A 12,628-nucleotide genomic window follows, 5' to 3' on the forward strand; every position below is an offset into this window, starting at 1 on the left:
GGGATTAAAAACAATGTTATGTCAGCTGCTTGGTACCTAAGAAGTGATCAATAAATAGAGGCTGTACCACACCTTTTAGGACCCCTCAGCGTTCTGAATTACAGAGTTCTTGGTGGCTCTACGGCGCTAGACTGTGCGCTGCCTGAGGGCATCCCTTCCGCAGCCATGCAGTGTAGGCGCAAACCCATGGTGCTGGCAGGTGACAAGTACGGCGGCGGGGTCCTGGGCGGTGACAAGCAGGCCGGGCCCAGAGGGCCACGGCTCCAATTCCCGGGGGGAAGGCCAAGCCAGGCGGACCCCACCTCCGGGAAGTGACGCCAAGGATCAAGTGGCGCCGGAGCAGGTGCCGCCGGAGCGGGACGCGCACAGGATGGCGGAAGCGGAAGGGAGTTCGCCGCTCCTGTTGCCGCCGCCACCACCCCCGCCCGGAATGGCGGAAGTGGAGGCGCCGACGGCGGCCGAGACGGACAAGAAGCAGTTTAGCTCCTCCGGCGGCAGCACCATGGACGTGGAGCGGAGCCGCTTCCCCTACTGCGTGGTGTGGACGCCTATCCCGGTGCTCACGTGAGTCTCCTCCGGCCTCTGCCCGGGAACTGGGAGAGTCCGGGTCCGCGCGGCGTCCTCGGGCCGCCTCGGGCCAGCCTCCGGCCCCGACGCGCAACAAGCCCTTTCCTCGTTCCGGCCCGCAGGCCTCGCCCAGTCAGCATAACCCCGCCAGCCGCGCGGCGCCAGTTTCTGCTGACGATGGGACACGACCCCACTCTGATTGCACCGGCCTAGTCAGTGAGAAAGACAGTTGTAGACTTGCGAAAAACGTTCTGTGGCTGGGAAGCTCGTCCAGAAGAGGGGCCCTTATCCCGGTCTGAGGAGACATCTTCATTCATTCACTGGTTTACTCATTCATTGAGCAAATGCTTGCTGATCACTTCCTCCTAAACGCAAAACATCCTGCCGGTTCTGGGACCACACCGGCTCCCGGGATGTCAACATTGGAAGGGCCCCCAGAGATCTAGGAGTCCAACCCTTTGTCTCACAGATGAGACTGGAGATTACACACATCTCAGTTGCAAAGAGTGTTTAGGTCCCAGGGTGTTTGCCTCCCAGACCAAGGTTCTTTCTATGTGTCACGAGCAACTGCTAGGCTCACAGTCCGTGCTGCAGTCTCTTCCTGCGAGTCAGGGGGACTAACCCCCGAGAGACTCTCAGACCCCTCAGGATCTACCTGGCACTGACTGAGGCCTCCGCGGTAGCCGTGGCACGAGCCAAGAGCAGAGCACGCAAGATCTTAAATGCCTTTCAATATGCTCTTTACTCAAATATTAATCACTAATCATCAACACACCAAACAGTAAAGCACACAGTCTAATTGGGTAAAATAGAGTGAGGAACCAGTCCCCAAGTCAATCAGAGTCCTGTGGAGCGAGGAAGAGTGGCTGGTCCTGGAGGTCGGTCAGCAGCGGCTCTGTCCAAGCGGAGCAGAGCAGAGTGGAGGGTTCTCAGAGCAGAGTGACGGCGTGGTCACTTCGACCGGCTCTCTGAGCTGCAAAAGTCCTGTTCTTATACAGTTCTGAGTGCCTTTCTGACCTCACCTTATCAGGGCAGCCAGCCGGGGACCCTGACTCTCCTCTTATCTTCAGTAGCAGACCTTCCGGAGTGTAGCTGGTTACACCTGGGCATTATCTGCTAAGTTCTCTGTGCATGTCCAAAATGGAGTTCCTCTTGCTCATTCAATATGGAGTTGCTCTTGCTTCCACAAAACTCATTCTAACAGCTTCCAGGGGCGCTTTACACACTATACATTGGCCTTTGTCAGGAGACAAAGCAGGTGTTCAGGTAGTGCTGCTGCCTTTTAGCGAGGAGCTTCTGGGCAGGGGAGCTGATCTGCCTTTCTATGTTTCAGCCCTGACAGCTGATAATAACCACTCCTTATAGTGCTGGACAGTTGGTCAATCTCTTTCACACCCATTTTCTTTGCATTTCACAGCCACTTTTTAAGGTAGGAATTATCTTTTCAGATGATGAAGCTGAACTTCTTCTGTCATTAAATGTCTTGATCAGGTTCACACGCCAATAAGCAAAGGCATCCCAAACTCCATCTTCTGACTCCATAACTTGCTCTCTTTTGACTGCATCCTGTCCCTTCTCACCTGATGTGATAGATTTGTTTTCTTTATCGAAAGCAGCCAACTGGTGTGGAAAAGGGATCGTTTTTGGCCTTATATGCTGCCAGTCCTAAAATGACCTTAATTTTTGTCTTATGTAAAGATATAACTTCAGTTGTTTTGCATTTTCAAATGCTTATGTATTTGTTTAAGAACATCCAAATCTGACTCCTTTCAAGATAAATGTTTTAAGAAAGTGTGTTCATTAACTCATTCGATGTTCTTTTAACACATTTGCTAAGTTACTCCTATGTGCCCAGAGTAGTTCTAGGTGATAAGAATATACAGCGGTGAATAAGGAAGACATGATTCTTGCTGTCATAGAGTTTAAATCGTGGTGGAAAGAGATAGTAAACAAGTAAACTAACAAGAGAACTTCTGATAGTGGTTTGTGCTATGAAGAAAGTAAAATGTTAATGGAAGAATGAATAACTGGGAGGGATAGAGAGAATGTATTGGTTTTGCTGAAGCCTGTCCTGTTATCCTAAGATCTCTTTGGTTTTTCTCTGTTCTCAAAAACACATTTGTGGAGCCCTCTGCTCTTTAGAGAGCTGGTAACATCATGTGGTAGAGGCACCACAATCCCCAGTCATCTGGGCCAGAAGCAGTTCACACCCCATTTCTATTCAGACCTATGTACAGGTGTTCACAGTAGCACCCTGTCAAAGAGCTCATGTTCCTGTCAAAGGACTCACCCTCCAGCAGGAGGGAGAGAAAGACATGTGAACTAACCATTGTCATGCATTGTGATAATTGCCAACCGAGAGTGCAAAACTAGGGAAAGATGTGGCACAAGGAACTGCCTTCTGTCTTTGGAAGGTGAATCAGAAAAGAGAGCCGAATCCAAAGATCTGTCCGTCCCCTCAGAGATGCCAATAATTCTGCCTGAAAAGCCAGATAATAGCTACTGTTGCTAATCAAAACAGCTAAGGTTGGCTACTTAACTCTGTTCGGGGCCAAACATTTTATATTCACTATCTCATTCAATCCATACATCAACCTCATGAAAATAGATACTGTCATCCCCATTTTATAGATAAGGCTATACAGGCTTAGAAGCCAGCATGGGGCGTTTTCTACTGAGATAGTCTACCTTTCCAGATAGAAACTCCAGGATCAGTAACTCCATTCATTCATTCAGTAGCTGTTGAGGACCTATTATGACCTAGGTCTGCATAGACAGTAGTCCACAAAGCAGCTTTGGAGCTTGCCTTCATGAAGCTTCCAGACGGATAAATACTTTGAGAGTTTCTTCTTTGGGGCTTCCCTGAGCATAGGACTCTGCTGTTGTCTCCAGCTTTCATTCTTAATTTCCATCAGCAACTGCCAGCACAGCTGTGAGATGTGGAAGGCGGTCAAACCCAGACCTCCCCAACTAGATGAAAGGAATTGTGGTGTGGGAGGTGTCCTGAAGTCAGGGCCTGAGAAGCCAGAGAAACTACGTTTTCATAATCCTGAGAGTCCATCCTGTGGCCACTGTGGGTCTTCAGCAACTTACTCTATGTCAGTCCAGCCAATCAGATAGCAAGTATTTATTTAACATCTCATGATAACAGCATTGAACAACTACCAGGTGCAAGGAAGTGTGCAAAGCACATGCAAACATAGCCTATTTAATCCTCACAGTAGCCTTCCATTGAGGTAATTAATTACTATCCCCCGCTTACTGACAGATGGGAATGAGTAACTCATTCAAAACAAAGTCAGGACTCAACCCAGGTCTGACTTCAGAGCCTTACTCTAAAATGCAGGGCCTTCATTCATTCATGCATCCACTCATAATTTAGTCAGTGAATACTTAGCTCCATCTGTGGGCCAGGCACTGCCCTGGGGGCTCCTCTAACAAATAAGAGAAAAATCCTGCTGTCTTGGAGTTTACATACTAGTGGGGAAAGAAGGACAGTTACCATGTAAGTAAATAAGATCATTTTAGGAAGTAGTAGATACTCTGCAGAAATTAAAGCAGAGTAATTGGGATCTGAGATGCCTGGGGTGGTTTGTGGCTACTTTAGAAGGCACGGCCAGGAAAGACCTCTGAAGTTACAGGAGAGCTGAGATCTAAAGAATGAGAAACAGCCGGCACTGGGAAGCTCTGGGGAAGAGTGTTCTGGCTGAGGCAAATGCAAAATAAGCACTGAAATGGGATGAGCATTTGGTGTGTTTGGGGAACCAGAAGCAGACAGTGTAGCTAAAGAGAGGCATGAGGTGACTTCAAGGCCAAACTGTTGAAAGGAGTGTAATAGGAAGCCATTAATGGATGTTAAGCAAAGGAATGATGGAATCTTAATTACGTTCTCAAAAGACCAGTCTGGCCTCACCATCCTCTCAAGTGCTTAGGCTGCAGACCTGGAAGACCTGTCCTGTAGAGAGTCATACAACTATCCAGTCTTTCTTTTAAAGACCTTTGGAATCATCTGCTTCTCCCCACCCCACGACCAGTACTTTTGTCAGGACCACCATCATCTCTTACCAGTATTCCAGACTAGCCGCTGAACTAGCCACCCTCTTTCCCTCCACTCCTGTCCCCCTCCCATTCTCCAGATACGTGCAGCACTTTGCGCTTCGGAGTTTTGCTTTCTACCTGTTGACATCCTGTTTTTTCACAGGTCAAGATTAAAAGTCACCTCCTCTGTGAAGTCTTTGCTGACTGCCCCAGCCCCACATAATAGCTTCCTTGAGCTGCATCTCTGGGTTTTGCCTCCACCTCCCTCGCAAGGTGCAGCCTTGAGACCAGACCAGCACTTGGCCACTGGCCCTGTGAGCCCTTAAACTGCATCAGTCTCTCCAGCACCTAGGCCTTTAGAGCCATAGTCCTCAGACTACAGATAGATCCGGGGTTCCTGTGTGTTTTGTATATTGGGATCCATCTGAGATTTGGTTTTTAAAAAATGCCCATGGCTTTTAAGAATTTGAACTTTTGGCTCCTGGAATACACCATTTTTTTTGTCTCTCTGGAATACACCACTTTTTTTTACCTCTACCCTTGCCCATACTGTGTCTTCATCATTTCCCCTCTGAACTCCCCCCTGACCCTCAAACCCCCACCCACAGATTGGTTTAAATGCCTTTCGCACCTTTAAAAAAAAACTTTTATTGATATATAACATATACCGTAAAGCATATAAATCTTAAGTATAGGGAGGGCTCAGTGGATTTTTGCATATGTATACACTTATGTCACACAGCTCAAGATAGAAAACATTTCTGGGGCCGGCCGAGTGGCACGTTGGTTAAGAGCTGGCTTGGGATGCCAGAGGGCCCCGGTTCGGATCCCACATATGAGGGCCAGTGACACTGCCCTCTACAGCTAAGATGCTGAACAACAGCTCGACCTGAAGCTGGGCTGCCATGAGTTGCGGTTGACCGCGTAGGCTGCAGCCCCTGCTGTAGTGGGTTGCCATGGGCTACCGTGTGTAGCCAGCAGCCAGCGTGAGCGGCCAGAGGCCGTCCAGAAGCCGGCGACTGATCTGCCTCGCCCGGGAAGAGCGCAATGATGGTGCCAACTTGGGCCAGTGAAGCAACGTCCTCCACAACTAGACTGAAGAACAAAAGGACAGCAACTTGTCTGTCCCCCTTCCCCCAATTCCCCAGCGCTGTTCCCATCCCCCAATTCCCCAATAAAAATCTTTAAAAAAAAAAAAAAAGAAAATATTTCTGGTACCCAAAGAGCTCCCTTGTGCCCATCAGTTCTACCACAGAGATCATCCCTCGTTTGCATTCTAGCACCATAGATTACTTTCACCTTTCCTTGAACATCACATAAACAGAACAATATGTACGAACCTTCGTGTAAGGTTTCTTTCACTGCCTTATATCTCTGAGAATCTGTGTTGTGTGTAGAAGTTCTTTTTCATCGTTACTTGCTATTTCATTATATGGCTGTACCCTCAATTTATTATACTTACTCGTTTTACTACTGTTGGACATTTGGATTATTTCCAGCTGTTTTTTAGATCAACTTTATTGAGATGTAATTTGAAGCTTGCAGTTCAATGAGTTTTGAGAAACGTTTCCGGCTACTTTAGACAAAGGTGCTGTGACCACACTTGTGCAGGCCTTTCGTGGCCATGAGGATTCATTTCTGTTGGGTGTGTGCTCTGAGGTGGATTGCTGAGGCATAGAGTATATGGCCAGTTTTCAAAAGTGGCAGAAACAGTTTACATTCCCACCAGCAATGAATGAGAGGTCCGGCTGCTCCTCAGTGTTCTCATCCTTGCAGTTACAGCATTCTCCGGGGGTAGGGTGGTATCCCACTGTGCTGTTCATTTGCCCCTCTTCTGTGCTCCCCCAACCCCTCCGGCCATCCTAATGGCATTCATCACACAATGTTAGAGTCTCAGTCCCTCACATGGACGGAGTGTCCCAATGTCGTCTAACCTACTGGAAGACCCCCCCTACCCCCAGTAAGCTCTGTTCCTTCCCTGTCCTTTTTTTTCCTCACAGGTGGTTTTTCCCCATCATCGGACACATGGGCATCTGTACATCCACAGGAGTCATTCGGGACTTCGCTGGCCCCTACTTTGTCTCGGTGAGTCTCCGTTCCACACCCTCTGGAGGGCTCCAAGCCTTCCATGGAAGGTTGGCCTTATCTCCACCAAAGCCAAGAGAATGCACATAGCACATGGCCCTGGCCCTCTGCTCCTCACTAGTGTTTGACCCCTGTACCCCTTCTCTTGCCTCTAGGACAGGCCAGGAGGGCAGTGTGGCCAGAAGGATTCTTAAGTAACTGACCCAGCCCTTTGCCCACCCCTTGGGTACCAAGACATGGGTAGGGGTTAGAGGCAAGAGTGGAGAGTCAGACCATCCAGGAACCACATCTCTGGACCTTCAGAAGGTGGGAGTCACAAGGTGGGGGCACAGGGGAAGCTAACATGGTTCCCTGGGGGTGGGCCTTCTAGACTGGCTCAACTGTGCCCTCAGGTCTACTCCTGGGGTTGTGCCCAAGATGGGTGCAGTGGGCTTGCATCCTGCCTGTTTCGAGGCTGCAGCTTCATCAAAGGCTGGAATGAAGGTGTGGTGGCACCAGCCTGTTACATGAATAGTCATCATGGTCCTCTTAACATGACAAACGTCTTTCGTATCCATTACTTTCACTGGCGTATATGTTTATGATAATTCATCTTTGACCGGCTTTGTCAGCAGATTCTGAACCCAGAATCTGTCCCTGCATAACTCCCATACCACACATCCTATGTGGCAGGTTTAGGACTTGGGAGGCCTCTCGAGCCCCACTCCCCCTCCCCGTCCTGCTGTGAATGCAGCCAGACTGCCAGACGGGCTCTGTGTGGGCAGCACTGTCGGGTCAGGAGGTCAGAGGATGTCCTCATTCATACCACAAAGGAAACTGCCTCCCTGTGATCAAAGATGAGAGATTGATCAGAGAACTTGGAGAAAATGAGGCCCAGAAAGCGTGAGAGAGTTACCTGGGAGCCACCCCAAGGGGCACTCCTGGCTGGCACCCCGTGTCTTTGGTCTCAGAGTACTATGCTCTGTGCACTCCTGCCACACTGCCTTCTTCCCACAGCTGCTGCGGGCACTTCAGACACCAGGCCAACCCCAGAGCAGGGCCCGGGCCCCATTTCTGCCCATCTGACATCCCCCTCCTAAGTCAGTGCACTCCCACCACCTACCCAGGTCTGTCTTCCGGGCTAGGTGCGGGTTCCCCACTCACCTCTGCTCTTGTCCCTCAACAGGAAGACAACATGGCCTTTGGGAAGCCTGCCAAGTAAGTGATGAGCACTCGTGTGACGGGCCTTAGGGCCAGGTTCCTCCTGGCCAGGTCCTTTATCCACAGGCTTTGCCTCAGCTCTGCAAGGTCGTGTTTTCCACTCCATTGGAAGGGCGAGGAAAGGGAAGAGATTTGGTCAGGATCACACAGGAGGTAGCAGAGCTAGGTCTCACCCGGGTCCGGCCCACTCCAAAACCTCCTGCCTCTCCAGGAGTAAACAATGCCATGTAAGGTGTAAGGGAGGCATGGTTCGGAACTCCGCTGCAAAGTTCTGGTTGGAGAGAATCAAAGCAGTTCAAGCCCCCTCAGAGCTATTACTGGTGTGCTTGGAATTTTTGGACTTCATTTTTTCTGTCTTGGAGGACCCACTTCAGCTGTGGTTCTGGCGACAATGCCTTAGTCATCTGTATGCTCAGAACAGCATCGGGTGCTCTGTTGTCAGAGGCTACACCCAGGAGGGGTGGGACCCAAGGAGTTGGTGCCCCACACAGCAGAGGCAGCCTGCTGGCTTCCTTGGGCAGGTGGAAATGTGGGCAAAGGGCCTCTGGGATGGGTGTCTACTGCCAGGCTGCTTTTTGAAGACAGTTTTAAGGGCACCTGTTTCCAGGTAGGAACCCCCTCAGCAGCCCCAGTCCCGGCCACTTTGGTTTCTCAAAGGTCCCGTCTCTAGGCTCCTCTACCAAGCCATTCCCCTCACAGCAGCCAGAGGGCGCACTAACCTCCCAGCTCTCCCTGGCCTGAGAACCTTTGGAGTCTCTCCCAGCTTGAGGTTTATGAGCTTCAGCTCCACAGGCTGCTCCCACTCACTCTAGTCTCCCGTGTGGGGAGATGGGGAGAATGCTTTATGATGGATAAACTCCTCAGGGTGGCATTCAAGACCACTACGATGTGGTCCCACCTGCATCTCCAACTTCACTTTCCGACATCCCATCACCCTGTTGCCTTCAGCAGTTCCAGGTTACACGCTACACAGTTTTGTGCCTCTTTCTCTGTTCAAGCTGTTCCCTCTGCCTAGAATACCCACTCCCCATCCTGTGCCTGCTAATCCCTCCTCCTTCAGACTGGACTCAGGTGTCACCCCCAGGAAGCATCTCACAGCCCCCAGCTGAGTTAGTTCGTGTCCTTCCCAGGATCCACATGGCATTGGATCACTGTGTCACACTGTGTTGTCTGCTCTATGGCCCTTTCCCTGGACCTGACTCACCCCTGCATCCCCAGCACCCAGCTCAGGGCTCTCCACAGAGCAGGCATCAGGGAACATTCATGGGGCTGAGCCAGTGCCCAGAGCCACCGTCTCTCCTCAGGTACTGGAAGTTGGACCCTGCTCAGGTATACGCTAGCGGACCCAATGCATGGGACACAGCTGTGCACGACGCCTCTGAAGAGTACAAACACCGCATGGTACGTGAGCCACCCCTGAGGGGAACCAGAGTGGGAGCTTCCCCACAGTCCAGACTGACCCCACCCTTCCTGCATCTCCAGCACAATCTCTGCTGTGACAACTGCCACTCGCACGTGGCATTGGCCCTGAACCTGATGCGCTACAACAACAGCACCAACTGGAACATGGTGACACTCTGTTTCTTCTGCCTGCTCTATGGGAAGTATGTCAGGTGAGCTGCCCGCCCACCACCCTCCCCTGGGGCTGCTCTCCCAAGGATCCCAGCAGGGCCATTTCTGGAGTCCTTCAGCCAGCAGGGACAAAACAGATGCTGATTGGAGCTATGAAGGTTCTAGAACGGGTTGGCAAACTTTTGAGACGGAAGAGCTGCTAGGGGTCAGCAAACTGCGGCTCGCGAGCCACATGCAGCTCTTTGGGTACGTACACGTGGCTCTGAAGTAAAATTGAAAATGAAAATAAAACTATCATAGTTTCATTTATAAAATTTTTAAATGATATTATTCACATAATGGTGATTATGTAAAAATATATTTATGGCTATCGAATAATTTTTAAATTGTTGTGAGGGACAGGATTGGCTCTTCCAGGGGTCGGCAAACTTTTGAGATGGAACGTACCCAAAGAGCCGCATGTGGCTTGCGCGCCGCAGTTTGCCGACCCCTGGGCTAGAACAATTAGCTAAGTTCCTGGTGGAGAGGAAGGTGGCTGTGCTGAAGTCCGACTGGACCTGGGTCCCAAACCCAGCCCTGTCACTGGCTCACTGTGAGATCTTAGGTAACTGCCTTGGCCTCTCTAAGCTGAAACTGCTCTTGATTATGTTCTTGATAATGATTCTGGCTCCTCAGGGAGACTGAGCACAGACCCCTGTGCTCAGGTCAAATGAACAGGTAGGCCTTCACAGGAGAGTGGCTGACTGCCCCACAGGGTCCCTTCCCAGCATCCCTTGTGTGAGGCAGGGTTCTGGTCAGGTGGGCCCCAGTGGTGACCTGCGAGGACCTTTGAAGCCACAGCCTCACAACCTGTGAGGTCAAAGGCATTAGTCCCAATTCACAGGTAAAGGCAGCTCAGGTTGAGTGGCCCGCCCACTTGGGAGCCAGCACACCTGGGCAGCCCAGCCACCTCTTTAAGCTTTCCTCCAGCTGCACTCTATTAAGAGCTTCTAAAGAGGAGATCCCCCAGGGGCCTCTTTTTAGGGCCTTTTTTTAGTCCCAAGGCTTTTAGAGGTCCCCTGAGAAGACTGTAACTGTGGCCACACAGCCTGAGGCAGAACCAGGCTTGAACCCAGAGCCCTGACTCCAGCCACAACACTGTGCTAACTCTTCCTGACTCCTCCCCCCCCCAGCAGGCCCACATGAGGGCTGTGGGCAGATAGTGCTCCTGGCCTCCATGCCCAGACACATTCCTGGTCCTCTCGCTGGAGACCTCTCCCCAGAGATAGGGGTGATCGAGGATGGAGCCAATAAAGCCTAGAGAAGGTGGACATGTCTCCTATACCCACCCCGAGAGGTGTCATATCTCCACTAAGAGCCTGGACTAGCCCCTGCCCAGGATCATAGTTGGCAGTGCTCCGTAGTGGGTGCCAGACCCGGCCCAGTCCCCTGGTTGACCAAGTTTGGAGGTGAGGGAGTGGTTCCAGGCGCTTCCTCGGGGGCAGCCGCCCCTTCTGGGTTTGGATGGATGGGACTCTGGGTGGCACACCCACTCACCAGGCCCTTCCCACCCATTCTCCTCTCATTCAGCGTCGGGGCCTTTGTGAAGACCTGGCTGCCCTTCGTCCTCCTCCTGGGTATCATCTTAACCATCAGCCTGGTCTTTAACCTGCGGTGATGGCTGCCCCATGGCCTTGGACCCACCAGGCTCCTGAGGAGGCATCTGCCACCCCTTTTGGTTCCAGATCCTTTCTCCTCACCCCAAAAGGCAGGGATGGACCTGCTGGTTTTGACCCAGGAGTCTGGGCTAGGTGGGATTAGGCTGAGGATGAGCATGGGGTAGGGGTATTTGTTTGTTGTGTCTCACTGGTCACTCAGAAGTTCCCTGTCCACTCCTTCCCAGGCTTGTGACCCTAGCGCTTGAGGGTACCCTCCTGTTCATCTGTTGGAAAGGCCTTAGCTTCCCTCTGTAGAGCTGCTCCTGCCACTGTGCTGGGCTCCCTCCGCCTCAGCCCAGTGCCTGGTGGGGGACAGGAGGACATTAGGACCCACCAGACAAGGCAGCACAGGGGCCAGAGCTGGATTTGCCAGAGCCTGTCCTGCCAGGGCTCTGGTCCTGGGGAGGGTGGGGAAGACTAAGAAGTCTTCATAAGCTAGGCTGCCCTGGGGCCTTTACCACTGGCCCCTAGAATGGTTCAGTCGGGCTGGATGGGCCCCCACTTGCGATGTTTGCCAGAAGCTGCACTAGGGGTAGTTTGTGCCCCGTCTCTTAGGGTCTTCCAGCCCATGCAGCACCCTCTGTCCACCCTCCCAGGGCCTCCGAGTATTTGGGCCCATTTCCCCCCAGTGGTTTGGGGCCTGGGCTTCCCCAGCCAGGCTGGAGAGATGAGTGACGCTGATGTGTCCAGAGTCACCCCCTGTAGATCACAGCAATGTAAACAAAGCTGGGTCCCGGCCCCAGGTGTGGGCCTTGCGCTGGTGATGGCACCCCTTGGGTCCAAGATGTGGGGGGCCATCAGAGCAACCAGCACCATCAGGGAGTTAAAGTGGAGCTGTTTCCTCCCACCCACCATGGACCCCCCTTCTCTTCGAGTTGTGGGAAGAGCCTGTGCTGCTGCCTCACCCCGCCCCGTGGAGTCCTTTGTGCGGGGCTTCCTGGGCAGGAAATAAAGAGTTAACTCCAGTCAGTGCCTTGTCTTTGTTTTCTTCCTTCAATGGTCCCCTCACCCCTTCAGTTTGTATCTCCTTGGGTACCTCTGCCTCTGGCAAGGGAACCTAGTTGAGTCCCCGTTCAGTACCTGGAGCTTACAGGGACGCCAGCATCCTTCAGGTACTGTATTTCCCCATGTATAAGATGCACCCTTTTTTCGAAAAATTTAAGGTCTAAAAATTGGGTGCATCTTATACAGTGGTTGTAGTTTTTCTTTTTACTTGCATTTCCTGCTTTTTTCGCACTTGTTTTTGCGCTCATACAACCACTGTATAAGACACACCCAGCTTTTAGACCCCAAATTTTTCAACAAAAGGGTGTATCTTCTACATGGGGAAATACGGCATAACCTGCCCTGGGCCCAGGCTCTAGGAGCTCCCCACCATTCCTCGTCCACCATCCCAAAGCTCTCTCCTCTATTTGAGGCAAGTGAGTATTGAAACCCCTCCCCATACTCCCTGTTGGGAAGAACTTGAC

The 12,628-nt window shown here is 51.6% G+C and overlaps 1 protein-coding gene across 1 annotated transcript; it reads left to right on the forward strand.

The window, feature by feature from the left end:
- The first annotated feature begins 326 nt into the window (after nt 1–326).
- TMEM222 (transmembrane protein 222) lies at nt 327–12,128 on the forward strand. Its single transcript, XM_019650275.1, has 6 exons — nt 327–564; nt 6,606–6,690; nt 7,856–7,887; nt 9,195–9,291; nt 9,373–9,503; nt 11,032–12,128. Exons 1-6 carry the CDS (start codon nt 371–373, stop codon nt 11,117–11,119), a joined length of 627 nt encoding a protein of 208 aa, XP_019505820.1. The 5' UTR covers nt 327–370; the 3' UTR covers nt 11,120–12,128.
- The last annotated feature ends 500 nt before the right edge of the window (nt 12,129–12,628 follow it).

Source organism: Hipposideros armiger, unplaced genomic scaffold (assembly GCF_001890085.2).
Source record: "Hipposideros armiger isolate ML-2016 unplaced genomic scaffold, ASM189008v1 scaffold_138, whole genome shotgun sequence".
In the NCBI taxonomy this organism is placed as follows: domain Eukaryota; kingdom Metazoa; phylum Chordata; class Mammalia; order Chiroptera; family Hipposideridae; genus Hipposideros; species Hipposideros armiger.

Bases quoted from the DNA above. Each gene is read 5' to 3' on its own strand.
- TMEM222 (XM_019650275.1), top strand. From the start codon at position 371: ATGGCGGAAGCGGAAGGGAGTTCGCCGCTCCTGTTGCCGCCGCCACCA. The intron at 7,888-9,194 runs GTAAGTGATGAG...GTCTCTCCTCAG, and splicing joins GCCTTTGGGAAGCCTGCCAA to GTACTGGAAGTTGGACCCTG. The intron at 9,504-11,031 runs GTGAGCTGCCCG...CCTCTCATTCAG, and splicing joins CTCTATGGGAAGTATGTCAG to CGTCGGGGCCTTTGTGAAGA.